Genomic DNA, 19,505 nt, shown 5'->3' on the forward strand with positions numbered 1-19,505 from the left:
CATACCAGTCTCGTTTCCTCTTTCTTGTGTTTTCCCGTTATCCTCATACACGCTAAAGATTATCTTTTACTTTATAACTAAGAAATATAATTCATTGTAACTTAAGTGGATGATTCGTGCTCACTGTGTGTTACAATGACCATACCCTTAAAAGCTATAACCTTCAAAACTAAAAGACAAAATAAAAGTAGTACATTATACTTAAATCAACCTTTAATCAAAAACGAATCATATACAATAAAAACACACAGTCCAATAAAAATATAACCCCCGACTCTTTTCATAATAGCGCACAAACCTTTGCATTGAAAAACACATTAAACAACTGAACAATGATTCATTCAGTGGTTACTTTACATTCAGTTTTAGTTTAGTCTATCAATGTAATGAGAATCCATCTGTAGAAAGGAACCTGTCAATCATGTCAAATGATCTCTCTGGTTGATCGTAAGGCAAAATGTGCCCACCTCCCCTCACAATTACCTACAGAGACGAAAAAAAAAATAAAATTAGTTATTAGTGGACATGAGTGTATTTTTAAAGCTGGTACGGACAGACACAGGCATGAGCCAATGTAGCATTTATTTTAATGTGTCCTACTTTACATAATATTTTAATACATTTAAGCAAATTTTTTTGAACTAGCAATAGACAGAATAGGTATGGCTTCCAGCCAATAATGATTATTTCAAAATTAGACGATATATTGTTTGATAAATTAAATATATTGATCTGGCGGTACTGCAAAGCCTGACCTGAAAGAATTCCCCCACTTGTCGGACGTAACCTGCCACTTCAGTATCACTGGGCTGGACCTTCCAGTGGAAGCGCTCTGCTTTTTTATACTCGTCCGCTCCGGTCCAGTTCACCGTGGGCAGGAAGCGCTCGGTCAGAGGAGCTGCTACGATGACATCAAGCTGCCCGCTGTAGATCAACACCTGTGAACAGACGATCACATCCAGCCCACAGAGACTTTTTTTTTTTTGTTTTCAGAAATCATGTTAATTTCGAACATCTCTCAGTTATCATTGTACTGCACTGAGTAATGTTTTGCTCCACACAATGAAACTACAGAGATTTGATCATTTAAATATAATTTAACTATGAAATATTATTATAGAGTGACAGCTGTAGATAGCCTGCTATACCGTTATACGGTTTGTATTTTTGGGCCATTTAAAGGCTAAATTCTAGTTATTTAATTATTAAATAATAATTATTTATAGTTTTGAGCCTGTTAATAACATTAAAAATAAAAATTAGTTTTAATAAATTAGTCTAAAAAAACTGAATTATTTTTTATGCCCGATTTTACATGGTTAAATTGTTATTTTTATCTCAATTAATGCCATTCTATTAAACCATTGTTTCTGCCATGGAATAAGTGCATTTATTAATTGGCAAAAAAAACGAATAACTCACCACTTTTAACAACTTTCAAAAATCATGTTTTTTTCCATTGTGCTTTCTAATTAATCTTGGTCAAACTGCAATTAAAAAACATTCAGCTAACCAACTTGCTAATTTACTGGGGATCTTTTATAAAATTATACATGTATGTGTTTGTATTTCTTCTGACATAATATATTGACAAAGAATACACAAATACATTAAAATGTAAACGAAAACTTATTTTGGATGCAATTAATAATTTGACAGAACTGATTTTTTTTTTTAAACAAACAGAGTTACCTGTTTTTACAAATTAACTATTCAAGTGTTTTGCACATCCCTAAAAAAAAGTACTAATATGATTAAAGAATTGTCATTTAACAATGGTTATAAAACATTTCCATAATGATAATGGAAATGTTTTATATGGTTATAAAACAACCCTAACACTGAGCTAGTTTCCTCACCCTATAGTTGTCCATGAGAACGCCCAACCAGGGTTTGATGGACTTCATGACATCCTGAAGAAGATGCTTCTCAACATCGGAGCCGTCATTGAAGGTGAGACTTCCTACATGGATGGAACGTCGAACATCTGGCAGATTCACAAACCCAGAAAAGTACTCCTGATCTGGAGGTTCCTGTTTAAGGAAAGAACACATAATGAGTCAAGAACTGCTTATTTCGCAATCATATGCTTGTGATGAAGTGCGTGTGTACCTGACACTGCATGTAGTTGAAGTAGTTGGTGCAACCAGTGACGTTTTCGAAGTACGAGGGATAAGGAGAAAGATCGCCATTCAGTAAGCTGTCAAAAACCTGACAGAGAGACGAGATGTTTTCAGAACGGATGCGACGGATGAGCCCCGGAGTGTCCTGATTTAATCACACTCACCTGAAAAGCCTCCACCCACTTCTGCTCCTGGATGAGCTTGACTCCTGCATCCGTCTGCATCTGCACATGCTGCCTCTGCAGTTCGTCCACGAGACCCGTCTGATAGAGGAAATCTGCATAACCTCCCAGCATCTGAGACAAAAGAGGTTTAGAGGGAGTCACGTATGAACAAAAGTAAAAGTCAAGTAAAACGTGTATGCTTTTCATGATACATTATTAAAGAAGCTTTACAGAAAGTTGTGTTTATAGCACCTTAGGGCCTGTTCAGAGTGACAGCACTTCAGTGAATTATAGTTACCTGGCATTTGATGAGAGAAAAAAAAAAAAGTTTTCATTTACCAGTTCAGGGTCACACAGACCATCTCCAATGGCCACTCCTTTGAAGTTGATCTTCACTTTGGCGGAGGGATTGTTCTTGTGGATGTAGTAGCCAATCGCTGGAACATACTTTCCTGCATACGACTATGGATTTTAAATATAGTTAACAATAGTGTTTTGACTGCACTAGAGAGTAGGATTCTTATTATATCAGTGCAAAATGAGGTGTACTTTCTCACCTCGCCTGTAGCGTAAAACGGGTTTAGCTGAAACTCACTGAATATCTGGAAGAACTGAGTCAGTGCGCTGTGCAGGGGACAAAAAAATTAATATAATAATAATAATCTTGTGCATCACATCTCACATGATCTTAGATATACAACTTTTCCCACTGTACCTGTACAAGTCTCTGCCCACATCATCCTGGTTTTGGGCAAATCCTCGGTCATCCTCCGTGAAACTCCATCCTGTCCCAACCTTAAAAATTAAAAACCACAAATATCAATCTAGTATGTAGAATTAAATGAAAGCCTGTCATAGAAACACTGGACTGTGGAGTGTATAGAGTCGCAGTAAGGCTATCAAGTGATGAAAATACATTGTGATTCTTTGTGGATGACACAGAAGACAGAAAATATGCATCTCAATATAAAAGACACTCGGATGTAACTAACATGTTTTTCTTATAACAAGAAGAACTGAACATTTAAATGCAATAAAGCGATAAACAAAAAAAGTATAGTCAACTAATATTTCAAATGTAGCAAAAAATTAAAAAGGATTATAAAGAACAATAGGCAACACTTAAATGTTAACTAATAAGACCTTATTGTAATGTTAAAAATGAGCAACAGCAACATTACAAAAGTTATTATTCCTTAATACAAATTAGTAAGTATTCAGTGATATTTTATATTTTAACAAGCTGATGAGAAAAGTATTCTCGAAAAGATTATCAGTTTGTATTTGTATTATATAGTTATTAATTGTATTTTGAGGTGCCCATGATAACAGTATCATGCATGTTTATTATCGTGATATATATTTTTTAGAAAACACCAGAACATGTCTACTCACCGGGTTGTCGATGTAAAGAACAGAGTACCGTGATGTCCAGGGGAAATCCCTATAGCCCACTGCAGAACGACATTAAATGGTTAACCGAGGTTTTACAGTAATATCATACATTGATATCTGCAGTGTGGGGTTTCACTATTAATCAAATGGTTTCTGGCCCAAAAAAAAACATCTACAATACAATGTTTATAAGACAAAGAAACAACATGATAATCTCCATCACCGATGTACTCACACGTGAGGTTCTTATGCACAAAATATGGGCCGTGCTCCACAAACAAGCCAAACATGGAGGTGCCCCCAGGTCCTCCCTGCAGCCACAGCAGCACCGGGGCCGTCTCCGGCCTCTCCTAAACACAGAAAAACACGCTACAATAAATAAGTGTGCAGCGATAACATCACTGTATAAAAATAATTAACTTAATTAGATGCACCTGACTCAAGTGTCGCCAACGGATGCAGAACTACAGTCAGCAGACCTGACTCTTATCTTTAGTGCCGTTCATGCACAACGTAAAAAAAAAAAAGGGAATAACGTTATATTACCTGGGCAGGGAAGAACCAGAAGAATAGGTTACTGTTGTAGGTCTTGTTCACAGTGAGATATCCCGAGTAACTCTTGACATTGGCGCCAGGAAGGGGTCCCACCAAACTCAGTTTTTTGGCTGCGCATCCAAAACGAAAGTTAGCATGCAGGTCAGAAACGAGAAATGATTCTTGTGGACAACCAAAATAAATTCGACCAATCTATCGGTCCCTCACTGACTAACTTCTCCGTAATGGATAAAACAGCTAATGAAGACTTGTCTATAAACGTCTTATACAAATAACTATTTATCGCTTTTCACGAATTGAAAGTAAAGAAGAGGAACTGAAATTATTCAAAGCAAACGGCAAGCTTACCTTCTTCGATCTTGCCTTGCTCCAGGTAAGGGGTGAGCATCAGAGGTTTGCCCGGGTCAACTCCAAAACGGGAGCCGCTCACGCGGTGTGATTTCCGGCAGAAGAACGAGGAACAGCCGCGGGAGCCGACAGACTGCAGAAGAGCCCCGAGGAACAGCAGCCTCAGCGTTTCCTTCAGCATTATACAGCTCTGACTGGAGGCTGTAAAGACACATGACACCGGCGATTCAGTTTGATATTAAAAGGCTCGCGTTACCCGATACCTGTTATTACAAGCCTAAACATATCAGACGAGAGAAAAGACGGTCTGTGGATTATAAAAACATAGTATACGAACGAGGCGTATTATGTTATTAGTATGCGAACAGGAAAGACTGCGTGCAGAAATGGCAGACGTGACAGGTATTAAATCAAATAATTGATCGTTTATACACACCTTGCTTTCCTGACCAGTAATAGTAATATTTAACGTTACCTTGAAGCTAGACGCCAGAAATCAGAAATCCCGAAGCCGCATGAAGCTGAAGTAAACGCGGATCAGCTTGTTGTCACGCTGTGGATGCGTCGAGGTCACATGACTTTATGGCCTCGATGTCATGTGACCGCTTTAATACAGGAACTTCGAGACGCGTCTTTATGCAGACGTTTTTGTTTTGATTATTTTTATTTATTATTATTACACAAGAGCAAGGGAAACCAATTTTGTACATCTCAAGCATTCAACAACAGCTAAACAAAATTAATACAAACATAAATTAAAAATAAAGTAAAAAAATTCTAATTGTATTACTTATACGTGCATTAGGGTAGTTGCTTGAATGTGAAAAGCTTTAGAATTTGTAAAGTTTTTATAAGCTTCTTGTTTGGTGATCTCATACGAAAGGGTTTCAAAGTATAGTTTAAGATCAGTGATATAAAATGTAATATATGATGGTTTTTTCTGAATTACTTTTGACTTATGAATATAACACTTTGCTAAGATAATTAACAGACTAGTGATGTAAATTTGTTTATCAGAAAAAAAAATATGGGTTTTTGCCCATTCTTGTAAATAAGCTGGTTTGCAATTAATACGTTATGCTGAATCCAGTTCTCCATATAATGACTTGTTTTTATGAATTATATTGTTCGACATAAAACACCTGCTAGGAGAAAAAATGTGTTTGAACAAGTGAAGAAAAAGAGGCATGCTGCTCTCGAAAGATCTTCTGCCTTACTTAATAAAATTCTTCCTTGAATAGAAAGATCTCTCATTAGCCATTAATCATACCTCTTTCGCATTTTATCAGTTACATTTTTTATTGTTTGGTGTAGAGTTTATAATGCAGACTACCAGTGTGACGCTTTTGTATTTGTATTTACTGATTTTATTCCATTCAGTGACAGTCAATTATTAGTACTTGAACGTGTATTATTTCGTCTTGTTTCCAACATTTCAATAGGAATGTGTTGAGCTCTAATCATGTTTTTATCCAGAAAAAAACTCAGCTCCTCTGTATAACTCCATTTAAGGCAGTCTTGCCCGGACCAACATGGCGGACGCGTCCGCTAGTGGACGTGACGTATTGTCTTGCCCGAACAAACATGGCGGACGTGTCTCCAGTTTGACGCTTTTCCGTCAAAAACACTGACTCCTATAGGCCCATTTGAGAGAAACAGTTCCCAACCCACATAGCAGCTTTTTCCGACAGTTATAGCCTATTATGCAATATGTATTTGCTATATGTAATAGAGAAAGCCTACTAGTTTTGCCTAAGTAATTAAGGCGATTTCTCAGGGTTGCTTTATTTAAAAAAAATAAAAAATCTGTAGATATGTTAACATCTAACTACAGGCTGAATTTTCTTCAAAACTGGGACATGTTGTCACACTTAACAGAGTGTGTGTTACAATGGAACCTGCCATTAAACAGTCTATTATGAACTCTGGAACAAAATCTAATCAGGTAGCTAAAAATAATAGGCTAAATGCCAAAACATTGCAAAAAAATTACAAATTATTAAATTATTAAAAAATCTATACAATTAATTAAACATAAAAATATTTAACTATTTTATCCAACAAAAGGGAAATTTGCATAGATTCATTATATTTAAAATGCATGTGACAACATGCCCCAATAAAAACTTGCTGTGACTTGACATTTATGAAGAAACAGCCTTGTGTAACATGCTACAGCTCACTTAAGAGGCATATAGTCCTACCTAAAAAAGGCCTCTTACAGTAGCTTGCTCTGTTCCTTTTCTATTCTATCTGTTTTCCTTTTATTATATCATAAAAAAAACTTGTATGTGTGCTACGTTAACCTAACTGAGGCTTGTTAGAGCACTTGCGTTTCATTGCTCTTTTGATTGCTTCCATTGTCCTCATTTGTAAGTCCCTTGGGATAAAAGTGTCTGCTAAATGACTGTATGGCTAAAAATATAGGCTATTTGCCATTTGTGTATAAGCAATTTGCTGTTTTCTGTTTGCAAAAAAAAAAAAAGACTTAAATTTTGAATTCCAAGAAGAAACATAGTAATAATGGGTATAAATATAAGCAATTATCTCTTTTTCTTTTTTAACAGTGTCGACTTCATTCATCAAACTATTTAATTGATGTTTATTGCTATAAATTATAGGTTTAAACTGTATTTAAAACACATCTTAAATGCTGGTTACAACCCTCAGGGCAAACCTCAAAAATAATGAGTAACAGAAAAATATTTAGTTTGACCTATTGAGGTTGACATTAAACATTTTCTAAAAGTATAGCCTAGTCCCACCTCTTTTACAGCTCTTTTTTTTAGACAGGAAAAAGTAGACCTAGGTCTATTTCATGCTATATTTGTGGAAGGTGCAATCTGCTTTTCAAGTGGGTATGAAAAAATTGCATGCCTTTAAAGTGTACAGTGATGTAATAGACTACAGACATGTTTTTAACGCTGCAGGTTAATTTGTTAGATCCTCCTGAAACCCAGCTATGGAGCTTTTGCCTCAGTAGTTGACGTTATATCTTTGTGAACTCTCAAAGATATGATTATATTTTGTAATTGTCATTTAAACTTAAATAGTTGTCAAATTGTTTGTCATAAACCAAGGAAAGATTTAAAGGGATTTCAAAATATCCAAATATAATGATATACATGTCCACTGTAGAGCACAAGAAGACTCAAAGCATGTTTATATGTGCATTTTGTAGACATAACAGTTAAATTGGGGAAAAAAATCTATATTTAAACAAAAATATTAGATATTGTTATGAAAACCTGATCAATTGTTACTCCCATTATGACGGATCTTTTTTGCTGCCCTAACAGGAAATAAATAAAAAAGGTTACAGTGTTAATTTGTACACACATGTTGCATAAATCAAAACTGTATATGAAATCATTTAAAATCCAAAAACCTAAAAATTTATAAATAAAAAAACACACTTTATTTTTTACACTTTATATATATATATATATATATATATATATATATATATATATATATATATATATATATATATATATATGTGTGTGTGTGTGTGTGTGTGTGTGTCTTATATGATTATATATATATAATTACGTATTTATTATTTAATTATATATATAATAATTATTATTAATTAATTATTAATAATTTATATATATATATATATATATATATATATATATATATATATATATATATATATATATATATATATATATATATATATATATATGTAGTCCTAGTGTCCTCTACAGAAAAATAAATAAATAATACTCCCAGGAAGGATATTTGATAGATCTTGCCACAAAACAATCATCTAATGCCCTTTTTTTTTTTTTTTTTTTTAATGGAACTCCTACTCTACCTTTATTATGTTAATGCGCTGTGTTACGCGCATGCTTTAACTTCGCAGCATGTCAACTTTCTCACGCGGTCACAGAAGCACAGGCTCGTACGCAGGTTTACGGCGCGCTCAGGTGCACGGGAGGAACGCGCGCGCGTCTCTTCCTCTTTAAGAAGGCGGACTCGCCTCCGCACGCACCGTGTGTTTATTACGAGCCTTGAAGCGGCACATGGAAGCGATACAGCCGAGTCCCTCTCTCTCGAAATATGGCGAAACCCACTGGCGCTGACAGCGCGCGCAACGGCCGGGAAGTTTTGGGGCATTCTGCTTTTCGCTGCGACGGGGAGTAGATGAGCTGTCACATTTCCTCTACGTGCGCCTCTGAGGTTGTATCAACTAGTTTCGTCGTTTGGTTCTTCTGCTGCCACACGCGCGCCTGTAAATGCGGCAGCGCTGGCGACTCCCGTCTGATCCGACGCTCGCAGCTGGACGTTATCGGCTGTTTAGGAGGAACTCTGGAGAGCTGAAGACGGGTCAGGAGAGCGGAGACTGAGATGGAAGAGCCGTCAAGCCCTAACAGACGCCAGTAAGCGGGTGGATTCGGTGAATTAGACGCGATGGCAGCGTCAAGCAACTCCAGTCTGTCGGGGTCCTCCGTCTCTTCGGGTGAGTACCGATGAATCAAAACCAAACTCGAATCTGAATAAACAGTTGACGTGTGATTTATAGCGGAATGGAGACGGCCGGCGCTGGCGGTTTGATTTCTGTGGTTTGGGATGTAATTAAAGCAGACAGGATAGAACACGGCGAAGAGGTGTGTCGTACCTTTTCTTCATCCAGGGTGAACTAGACCCACCTTTGACTTCCTTCGCCGATGCACGAGCACGCGGTCGTCGCTATCACCGATGCACGCTGGCAGATGATTGTGTAATGTCACACTCACTGTGCACGAGTTTGAAAGGCCACCTCTATCTGATCATACTTGCACGATAGCAAAAACAGACCCAGGATAAGGATAAGTAAGGGCAACTAATCAGAACTAAATCAAAAAAAATGTGCACTGTGCTGAATTGGATTTCCAAATAATATTTTCATTTCTTAGTGAAACATCATTACTGCCTACACTGAAATTTTATGTGGAACTATAAGCCTTTGTCTTTATTTTTACACTCTCTCTCTCTCTCTCTCTCTCTCTCTCTATATATATATATATATATATATATATATATGTGTGTGTGTGTGTGTGTGTGTGTGTGTGTGTCAGCTCGTTATCATAAAGTCCATAAATATTGCATGAATATTATCTTATATTTTTCGATTTATTTTAAATCGTTGCACATAATCAGATCCTGTTCCCACGACTTTGTACAGTAAACAGCAGATTATTATTATATATAACTATCTGAGGAAATATCAGCATGTAGCATCATGATCTTGAATACAAGGCTAATAACAGCTAAATGAACCATCAAGCCTCTACAATCAGCCCTTTTATATTTATAGCATATTTCTTAACATTGTGTTTGTGTAAGTGGACGTGAAATGAATCCACTCGTGTACATCGTGTTATGAGGAAAAAAAACAGTTGTGTCCAATTCATTATGCCTTTAGTCTGTTTATTAATATCGGACTTGTTAAAAAAAAAACTTATTAACAGTTAGGACTTTTCTGTCAGGATGTTTAAAACTGTAGAAATGCAAAAGACTCACTTTGTGGATTGACCCAAATGTAATTTTGGGCATATCGCTAATGTCAGCATTCTTTATAAATTTGTTATCAGTGTCAACTATTGATATCCCAAGTAAATCCCTGGCGGTAATGCCAACAACAACATGTTTTGGGGGTGTTTTTGTCCATTTCATGTTGTAACGTGGGAACCAAGAACTGGTTTGGACACATCCAGTACAAATGCACTTCCCACCCATTGTCTCAAGGGATCTAGGTTACAACAGGCATGTATATCCTAAATCTCTACATTTTTTTGCATGTAAAATGAGTCATCAAACGTTTTCATGGGTGTGTGATGAAAACTAATTACCCTAAAATCTGTTCATCTCTCTGTTTTATTCACTCGAAAGAGTTTCTATTATCCTGATCTTATTATCTCCGCGAAATTATTGATGTTGAAAATGAGCTTTAATGACCTGTCATCTTCCTTGCTGGGTGTCATGTGTTTGAATGAAGGTTGACTGCCGATATATATATTAAACCTTCTCATACAATTACTTGCTACTTTTAAAAACCTATTATTTATATTTTCACGTAAAATATAAATAATAGCTAAACTGACATACTACACATTTAAACCTTCACCATATACTCTGCCTTTTATTTAAACCAAAACGCAATAAAATGTTGTGAAATATTGCAGTCTAAAATAAATGTTTTCTATTTGAATGCATTTTAAAATGTCCGTTGGCTAAGCTGAATTTTTCTGTAGCCATTTCAGTCCTCTGTCTCACACGATCCTTCATGAATTAGTCTAATATTGTGATTTGCGGCTCCAAAAAATATTGCTTATGGCAAATATTTAAACTGTTGTGCAGCATTGAGCATTTTTTTTTAAATATAATGTTTTTTGTGACATTGTGAATGTCTTTAATGTCACTTTTGATCATTATGCTGAATAAAAGCATTACAGTCTTTCAAAAAAACTGAAAAGAAATCACACTGACCGCAAACTTTTGACTGTCAGTGCATATAGGGATTTATTTACGTCTTGTGGTCTTAGATAAGAAACAAGCATTGGGTGGAAGGGAAACCACCGTTCCTAAATGCGCCGTAAGACGAAAAAGCGTCCGTTTGGCTGGAGGTGTGAGAAGCATAAAGGGTGCGCAGGTGTTTAAATACACCGATCACAAGTGTGAGGAGAGATAAGGTTGGAAACGCACTCAGAATCACTCCCACGCAGAAAAGCACGTTAACACCCTGTTCTCATGCTGTGCCGCTCGGCACTGCGTTTATAAGAACAGAAGGAGAGATGTGTGTGTGATCTGAGGGACAGTACCCTGTCTCAAGGGAGTACAAGTTCAAATAACAAGCTTTGTTGAATGGGCGTGTAAAGAAGAACCATTTTCGTGTAGGCACTCATTCCATTAAAGCTCAATAGGGACCTCGGGGGGGGAGGGAAAGAGAGGGTTTGTCTAATTCACTTCATGCTTGCTGTAACTCTTCATGCAGACGCACAGAACCACGACTCCTCCTCCACGCCAAGCCACGGCTCTTGAGATCCAGTGAAGGGATCGAGCCAAGCCACGACTCTCCGCGGTCGCCATCTATTCCCAAATAGATTATCTCACATGCATGCTGCTGAAAAAGCAGAAGTGCACTGCGGCCACGAGGCCTGCAGAAGGCGGGGAGTCTTTTCTGCCTGCGGTACGGAGAGCTGTCATTAGCTCCGTGCCCCCGGTGTAATCATGGGATGCTTTATACCGCGCCTCTACCAGCCTCGCCGTGTCTGTCACAGGAGTATCATTATGTTAGAAAAACGCTTTTTTTGCCAGAAACCTTGTTTCATCTAGTTCGGGTGCGTGTAACACGCACGTTCTGCTTTATATTAGCCAAAAACAGGGCTGTAAACAAATGCAGGGCAGACTGGGCGAGATGGATGCCGCTCGGCGCAGCTCTTCTGACTTCAAAGGCCAGTTGGAGCTTTGATGTTTCCCTGAAGGAAAACCGGGGCTGCAGCTCAGAGCTGCAAGCTTGTGAGTGTTTCAGAAATGAAGTTGAAATTATGGGTGATTTCATGGGTTTGATTTATTTATTTTTTTATCTAAAGGAGTGGTGTTTGGCTTAAGCTTGGGGCATTTGACCAGAAGGTCGCTAGTTTAATCCCAGTAAGGAGGGACTTGATCTTCATTGTACCCTTGGGCAAGACATTTAACCCCAGATTGCTCCAGGCAAATTGTCCTGGCTATAAGTGCACTTTAATAAGTCGCTGCGGAAAAGTCTTCAGATAAAAGACTGCTTACATACCCCTTGAATCTGCAAGGCCATTTACAATTGTAATCTGACTTTTATTTGGTTTAATCACCAAGTACTATGTAAGAACATATTTTCTTGTTACTTAAAGGGATAGTTCACCCGAAAATGAAAATTCTGTCATAGATTTCTTAACCTCGTGTCGTTCCAAACCGGCAAGTGCTTTATTCATCTTTGGTGCAGATATTTTTGATGCATTTTGAGAGCTCTCTGACCTTAACGCAGGAGTCTTGCGTGATAAACGTATTTAGGTAGATTTTGTCTCACACACTCGAAGATACAGACCAAGAGAGTCTTTTATAACACGCAGACTTTCGCACTACATGTAAACGATATTCTTTCTTGTATTTTCCTGTCAAAATAACAGATTTCCTATGGAATTCTTCAGTTTTTAAGAACTGCTGGTTTCTCTGGTAGTGGGTGGAACTAATGCGTGAAAGACGATCTCATTGGCCCCCCCCTTTATAGAAACACTTAATGATAAATGTGCACCACCACCAGTCCTAATCAGTCAACATGACAAATATGCATTCATACAAAGTTATATCGTTATATTATGCTAAATTTGACTAATATTGTATTATAATTCTTGACTGACTGCTGCTATATGTCAGTCGATAAATAGTGTAGATGAATGTACAATGTTTTATAATAATAATTTATTATATTTAGTGTCTATTTGATTTATTTAATATTTGGGGCATGCATTTTTTTTAGGTAACACAATAGTTTCTTTCACTGGTAATTAGTTACTTTAAAATGGTGTAACTCAGTTACTATTTGTGAGAATTAAGAAATATAATTAATTACTTTTTCAAAGTAACGTGCCCAACACTGGTCATAGCTTTGAAAATCATTGTTGGACCTATGATTTCACGTGTATTATCTCTTTGCTACGTTTCTGGACGTTGATCGTGTTAATTACATTGCTGTCTATGGGAGGGTAAGAGAACTGTCAAAATGGATCAAAAATATCTTAATTTGTGTTCTGAAGATGAATGGAGGTCTTATGGATTTGGAAAGACATGAGGGTGAGTAATTAATGACAGAATTTTGGGGTGGAGTAACTCTTTAAGGCAAAGCTGAATTGCCAGCAACCATTACTCTACTATTTAGTTCCACATGATCCTCAGAATTAATTTCAATATTTTTTTATTATCTATTAGTGTTGAAAAGATATTTGTAGAAATCATACACATTTTTGATGAACATGAACATGAACATGTCTTTACTGTCACATTTAAAAACTTAAAAAAATGTTTGAATTATATATATTTTATTATACATTTTACATATTTACAAAAATTATGTGAGTGTCTGTGTATCTGTAATATATACATTTAGAACATACATTTTCATTTAGAATTCAAAAACATTTTCTTTTTGGTGTTTTAATGTTTTTTTTTTGTTTTTTTTTAATGCATAGTAGATTTGGACCAAAACAATGCATTTTGTCATTGACCCAAACATTGTCCTTTTTCATTTTGACCGCACCTCTGTTCTTGGTCATAGTCATCTTGAAAGCAGTGTCTATTTTCGGTGTTCTTTTGGTTCACTGAGTTGAGATGAAGTGTATGCGAGACCCGCAACAGGAACAGATCACATGATTGAAAGCTCTGGTAAGCAAACAGCAAGAGAGATAACTCACAACAGCGACTGCCTGTCCATTTCACTCTGCCTCTTTACGTTTCAGTCGGCATCGGATGAGGTGAAGCTCTGTTCTTAGTTCTGGAGTTGCTTAACATCAAAGTCAACAGCCAAGGAAAAAGAGAATAAGAAGAACTCTTGCAATCAATTCATGTGAACAAAATGGCTCTTAAGCTGAAGACAGTCTGGGTAAATGTCACATAGCGGCGGTCACGTAAAAGAACCTCGGTTTTTCAAGGTCTGTACTAAGCTGTTGCACATAGCTAAAAGAAGCATGAATGAAGGGGCGATAGACTGAATGGAACCTCAGCCTGTGATGACAGAGATGGTAAATGAGGCGTGCACATCACTTACTGGCCCGAAAATGGTACTTTCTCTTCTTCGCTCTTCGGAAAGCTGCTCATTATTATAATCTTGTTTTTAAAGGCTTTCGTTTCTGACAGAAGCCACTGTAATACGGTCTGTTCATTAGTGGTCACCTTAATAGTTTCCATGGCTTCTCGTGTGATTCCTGCTGTAGTTTTACAGTCAGTAAGTCTGAGTGAAATAGGAGGCTTATTTAAGCCTGCAGTTTTATTGGTGGATGGAGTGAGAACTAGAGGAGAGTAGATCGTTTAAATGCTCACCTCTTCCTGCGTCTCTGCATTTATTATTAATCACCTCTGTGGAGACCCCTGTGGTCATCCATCACCCTCTGGAATCGCATTACCAAACAATGCCTGTGTGCTTGCGTACTGTACATGTGCACATGTGTGTAATCTCAGATGGCTGGCCCACCGACCCCCAGCAATCTGTTCGCTGACCGTCTGATGCGTTTCGCACACAAAACTGGAAAGCACTTTCTCTATCTGGCAGGCTCTAATCTGATTGGCTGGCTTTACACAACTTCCTTGAGAATGTGTTTAAAGGACTTGTTTAGTAGTATTTTTAAGTTAGGCTGATACGTGAGCGCAAACATTTGTCAGTTTAGGCGTTCATTTTGAGACTTTGTTAGTAAAATACATATCAAAAAGAAAAAATTGGTTTAGGGACCAATTTTCACTAGTAACATATTGCTTATCAGACAATCAGAGATGTATTTAGAATTGTACCTCCACTATGTCTCTGCAAATGGAAATGCAATCAGTTCACTTCAGAAAGTTGTATAATGGCAGTGAATGGGTGTTAAGATTCCATCCATAAATCCAATTTATTGGACTTCAAAATCTTATCACCCATTCACTGCCATTATATAATTAGCAAGAGCCGCAAGACATTTTTCTAAATTAACACCAATTGCATTTGTCTGAAAGTCATATACACCTAGGAAGGCTTGTTTTATTGCAGGAAACGTTGTAGTTAATAGTTAGTTAATAGTGAAAATTGGTCCCCCACATTTAAGTGTGACTGGGAAAAAAACTATATATATATATATATATATATATATATATATATATATATATATATATATATATATATATTTTTAATATTATTTCTATATATTTTATATATTATTTCTATATTTTTATATATATATATATATATATATATATATATATATATATATATATATATATATAAATGCTTTACTTTCTAAATTTTCTTTTATGGAAAGATATCATTAATCTGTTATTTTTATTATTATAATATATTATTATTGGATATTAATTAATTGTAATAATTCTTTATGATGGTGATGATTATGATTTTATAGATTACTAATATCTTTTTAATATTATTGTATAATAATTTTTTTTCAGTATTGTTCTACAATAATTTTTTAAAAAACATGTTAAATAAACAATTTCAAGGAGTTTGTTTGTAGGCCATCACATAAGTTAATACCACCTTCATTCCTTTTGATTATTGAAGAGTATAGGCTCTGTGACCAACACAAGTTTGATTCTTTTATGCTTTGGTTATCATAATAGACTTTGAGGCCTAAATACAGTAAAGTATATAAGTAAAAAAGCTAAATGTAGGCTTAACAAATTAGACACAGTGATATGACTTCAACGTTACCTCAGTTAAGCGTCTTTAGTCTTTATTTAAAAACACTTTGCCTGAAAGTGTAAGTCAGAATAGGTTGCAAGAGAGCAACTAACTTGTTTCCAGGTTTTAACCTACAGAAAGAACAAATTCTCTGGATGGTTAAATATCAAAATATATCGTCCTTCATAAGAGGGCTATAATGGCTATAATAAAATGCATTGTAGACCAGACATTGTATACCTTTGTCTACGTGAGACTGTGTGTGTGTTTCCTTTTGCCAATCAAAAGTGAGGGGCTTCCAAGAGTACATGAGCTTGTATGTGCACACACACACAATTAAACAAAGGCGTACAGCCTCACAGGAAAATACCCAAACCCACCCTCACTTGCATGCAGTGTTACAGGATAAACACACTTCATCTTGCCTTCCCTCACGATCGCTCCGTCTGATGCCTCGTCTCACACATAGTCACAAAATTCTCCACATTTCCTGCCAGTTCTGTTCCATGTCTTCTCCACAGAATATCCCCACACTCTTTAGGCTCATTTTGTGAAGTGGAAGAGATGTGTGGGTTTGCGTTCTGTGCCTCAGAGAAACGTAGAGTCAATATAATACACCCCAGCTCTTCTAGAGCAGCATACTGTACAGATGGCCTCCCCACAGGAGCTGGAACATGTCCTCGAAAACACTTGATCAGCACTAAATGTGTGTGTATTACAGATTCACATATGTGTGTTCGCTGAAACAGACTGCCGTGTGTGTAGATACGGTTTTGCCGACATTGTTGGTACCAAATGTCTCTACAGGCAGTGTTTTCTTCATAATTCTTTTGGGGTTTTTACACATCTAGACTTCACTTGACACAACAATAACATTTGACTATAAGTCATTTACATTTAAAATGCAGCGTTGAGAGCTTCTTTGTGTTTTGTTGCGTACAAACTAGCCAATAGATGCCAAAGCAGAATCAATCTACGTCTTCGAGCAGAACCAAATAGTGGTGTCTTGTTTTCCAGAACAATGGGAATTTTTTAGCTTTCAATTTTTTTGTGGCCTTTTCAATGTGTGACAGATTACTTTTGTTGCTCAGTTCAAGTGGTACATGAACCGATCTTCTCCTACTCTTTACTGTAGCACAAAAGAAACATGAATGAACACCACAAGGTATCTTGTTTCAACCGAGGAAAGGCGGCAATACATACCATTTTTTAAGTTTAAGTCTACCAAACTTAATGTACTCTTTTGTCTGGTTTATTTGTCGGACAAAAAAATGGCAGATTGATTGGTCAGATTGTTGTCTATCAGACTCCAAGGAAAAACATTAAATTGACCCTTCATAAAGACCTGCCCTCCTTAGTTACTGTTGCTATCTCCGACTAACAACTGCCTGGATTCTGATACAAACCAGTCTTTTTTTAATGATTCATTAAAAGAATCACTTGTTTATGAATCACAGTGATCATGCTGTGTTGCAGGACTTGAAACAGCATACCTTTTTCAAATTCAGCCTATGTTTTTAATTCACTAAAATGAAACCATCATAAACCTTGTTTCAAACCAAAAAGCAGTGACTCTCACACTCGATAAACATTCACATAAGGCTTAATTTTTTTTCTTTGCCATGGCCCTGTAAATACTGTCGCCGTTGACAAGGAAACACTTCTCACAAGGACAGTAAACCTGAAAACACATATTGTAGGGATCAGCCAAGTGTTTAGCTGTAAGCATTAGAAATAATAGCATAATAAAGTCAAAGTAGAATGTATAGAAAGTAAGCGAGTGATAGAATATGTAAGGGTGTTGGGATTAAGTAGTATATTTTGTCACAACTTTTTAATAAGGTCGTGTTCCTCAGCAGGCACATATTTTAGTCGGGGTGTTCGATTGAAGTACATTCTGCTAGTGTGCGTCTGCATTTCTATGTGTGTTTTGCCCTAAGGAAGCCTGTTCCCTCTCATCTGCTGAGCTTTAATTTGTGTGAGAGATAAGAGTCTGCCCAAGAAAGTGGGAGCTGTGAGGGTGTGTGTGAGCCGCAGATAGTCGTCCAACTCTCCATCTCAAAGCAGCTTTGACGCTCTCAGAATCTTTTAAGCAAGCGAATCTTTCCTGCTCCAGCCCGAAATCAACAGCAAGTGACATTTAACATTACCCAGCCTGTAAATTATTACCTCAAATGGATGCCTGTGCTAAAGCGCTACGGAGCAGTCGAATACGATAAGAGCTTTTGCAGCATATCTCCCAACAATTTGTCCTTGGCACATTGTAATCAGATTCATCTAGTCTCTTTATTTCAGTAATGGCAAACATTCCTCACAGATTGCCTGTAGCATTCAGACAGGAAATTTGCTTAATTAAAAGCCTTTTCTCCTGAGGACGGCAGCAACTCTGGTGCCTAATCAAGAAAGATGCAGTATAGTTTGATATTGCACAGTATTTTTCAGTCACGTCCTTTCATAGCCTTCACAAAGCACAACCTTCGCCATTCTAATAGCACTGACTGCAATATTCTTCCTATTCAGGCTTTTCAAAGCTTTTGTTCACTGTTAATTGGCGTACTGCGAGTAGCCAGGAGTGTTTTGTGAATAGGCGGTCTGCACCTACTGACCCTGAAGTTTCCTCCGTCAGTGTTCTCCAGGCTCTCTTGTTAGATCCAGCGATAGTGAAAAGAAAGCACCTGGCAGATCACCAAAAGAAATCACATTTTCCAAATGAGCCACTGAAGAATAATTCATTTTTTGTATTGTTTGCAGCACGCCAGCACCCCTGCGCTCCAACAGACAATACAACTTCAATCTAATCCAAACATACGCTCACATAAACACAGATTGAAAGCTAATCCATCTCACTTGAATACTGTAAAGTGAACTCTGGGCCAATTAAAGGAATAGTTCACCCAGACATTTGCTGAAAAAGTGCTCACCCATATGTCATTCAAGATGTAGATGAATTTGTTTCTTCATTAGAGGCAATATATTACTCAATATAGTCCAGTGAAAAGGTCTTTTCATCTGATTCAGGTGAGAAATATGCACAATAAAGTGGAGTTCAAAACAAACATGTTGGTGGATTTTCAAATGAGAAGACAACAGAAGATGGACTTTTTCACCAAAGAAAGTGTTTTTTTTTTTTTTTTTATTATGGACCCATGATTCACATTAAACAAGAAAGGCCGCTCTGCATGTGCTCTGAGTTATCATGCATTTGGGAATAAAACATTGGCAACCGTCTTCTGTCATCTTCATGGACCTTGCTTTGTGCAGTGGTGCACAGTCATGTTGGAAGAGGAAGTGGCCAGCTCCAAACTGTTCCAACAAAGTTGGGAGCATGGAATGGTCAAAAATGTCTTGGGGCCAAGCCCAGCTCCTGAAAAACAACCCCACACCATAATCCCTCCTCCACCAAACTTTACACTTAGCACAATGCAGACAGATAAGTACCGTTCTCCTGGTAACCTCCAAACCCACCCAAGACTCTTCCATCAGATTGCAGATGGAGAAGAGAGATTTGTCACTCCAGAG

At 37.0% G+C, this 19,505-nt stretch overlaps 2 protein-coding genes and 1 long non-coding RNA gene across 3 annotated transcripts in view; 1 reads left to right on the forward strand and 2 right to left on the reverse strand.

The window, feature by feature from the left end:
* Positions 1 to 195: 195 nt before the first annotated feature.
* cpvl (carboxypeptidase vitellogenic like) lies at positions 196 to 5,202 on the reverse strand. The gene is made up of 13 exons (XM_043260991.1): positions 5,061 to 5,202; positions 4,586 to 4,786; positions 4,229 to 4,347; positions 3,918 to 4,032; positions 3,683 to 3,741; positions 3,003 to 3,082; positions 2,845 to 2,911; positions 2,627 to 2,749; positions 2,288 to 2,419; positions 2,113 to 2,211; positions 1,860 to 2,033; positions 756 to 938; positions 196 to 483 (listed from the first exon to the last, which is right to left on the reverse strand). Exons 2-13 carry the CDS (start codon positions 4,764 to 4,766, stop codon positions 379 to 381), a joined length of 1,437 nt encoding a protein of 478 aa, XP_043116926.1. The 5' UTR covers positions 4,767 to 4,786; positions 5,061 to 5,202; the 3' UTR covers positions 196 to 378.
* A 3,226-nt stretch (positions 5,203 to 8,428) lies between these two features.
* chn2 (chimerin 2) overlaps positions 8,429 to 19,505 on the forward strand; it is a 36,563-nt gene continuing 25,486 nt past the window's right edge. The window contains exon 1 of the mRNA XM_043260954.1: positions 8,429 to 9,053. Coding sequence (XP_043116889.1) covers positions 9,005 to 9,053 — 49 coding nt within the window. The 5' untranslated portion in view covers positions 8,429 to 9,004. The remainder of the gene's footprint in view (positions 9,054 to 19,505) is intronic.
* Positions 8,917 to 9,556, reverse strand: LOC122360397. The gene is made up of 2 exons (XR_006252803.1): positions 9,213 to 9,556; positions 8,917 to 9,086 (listed from the first exon to the last, which is right to left on the reverse strand). It is a non-coding gene; the product is annotated as an uncharacterized LOC122360397 (long non-coding RNA).

The sequence above is a fragment of the Puntigrus tetrazona genome, chromosome 16, assembly GCF_018831695.1.
Source record: "Puntigrus tetrazona isolate hp1 chromosome 16, ASM1883169v1, whole genome shotgun sequence".
Lineage (NCBI taxonomy): Eukaryota > Metazoa > Chordata > Actinopteri > Cypriniformes > Cyprinidae > Puntigrus > Puntigrus tetrazona.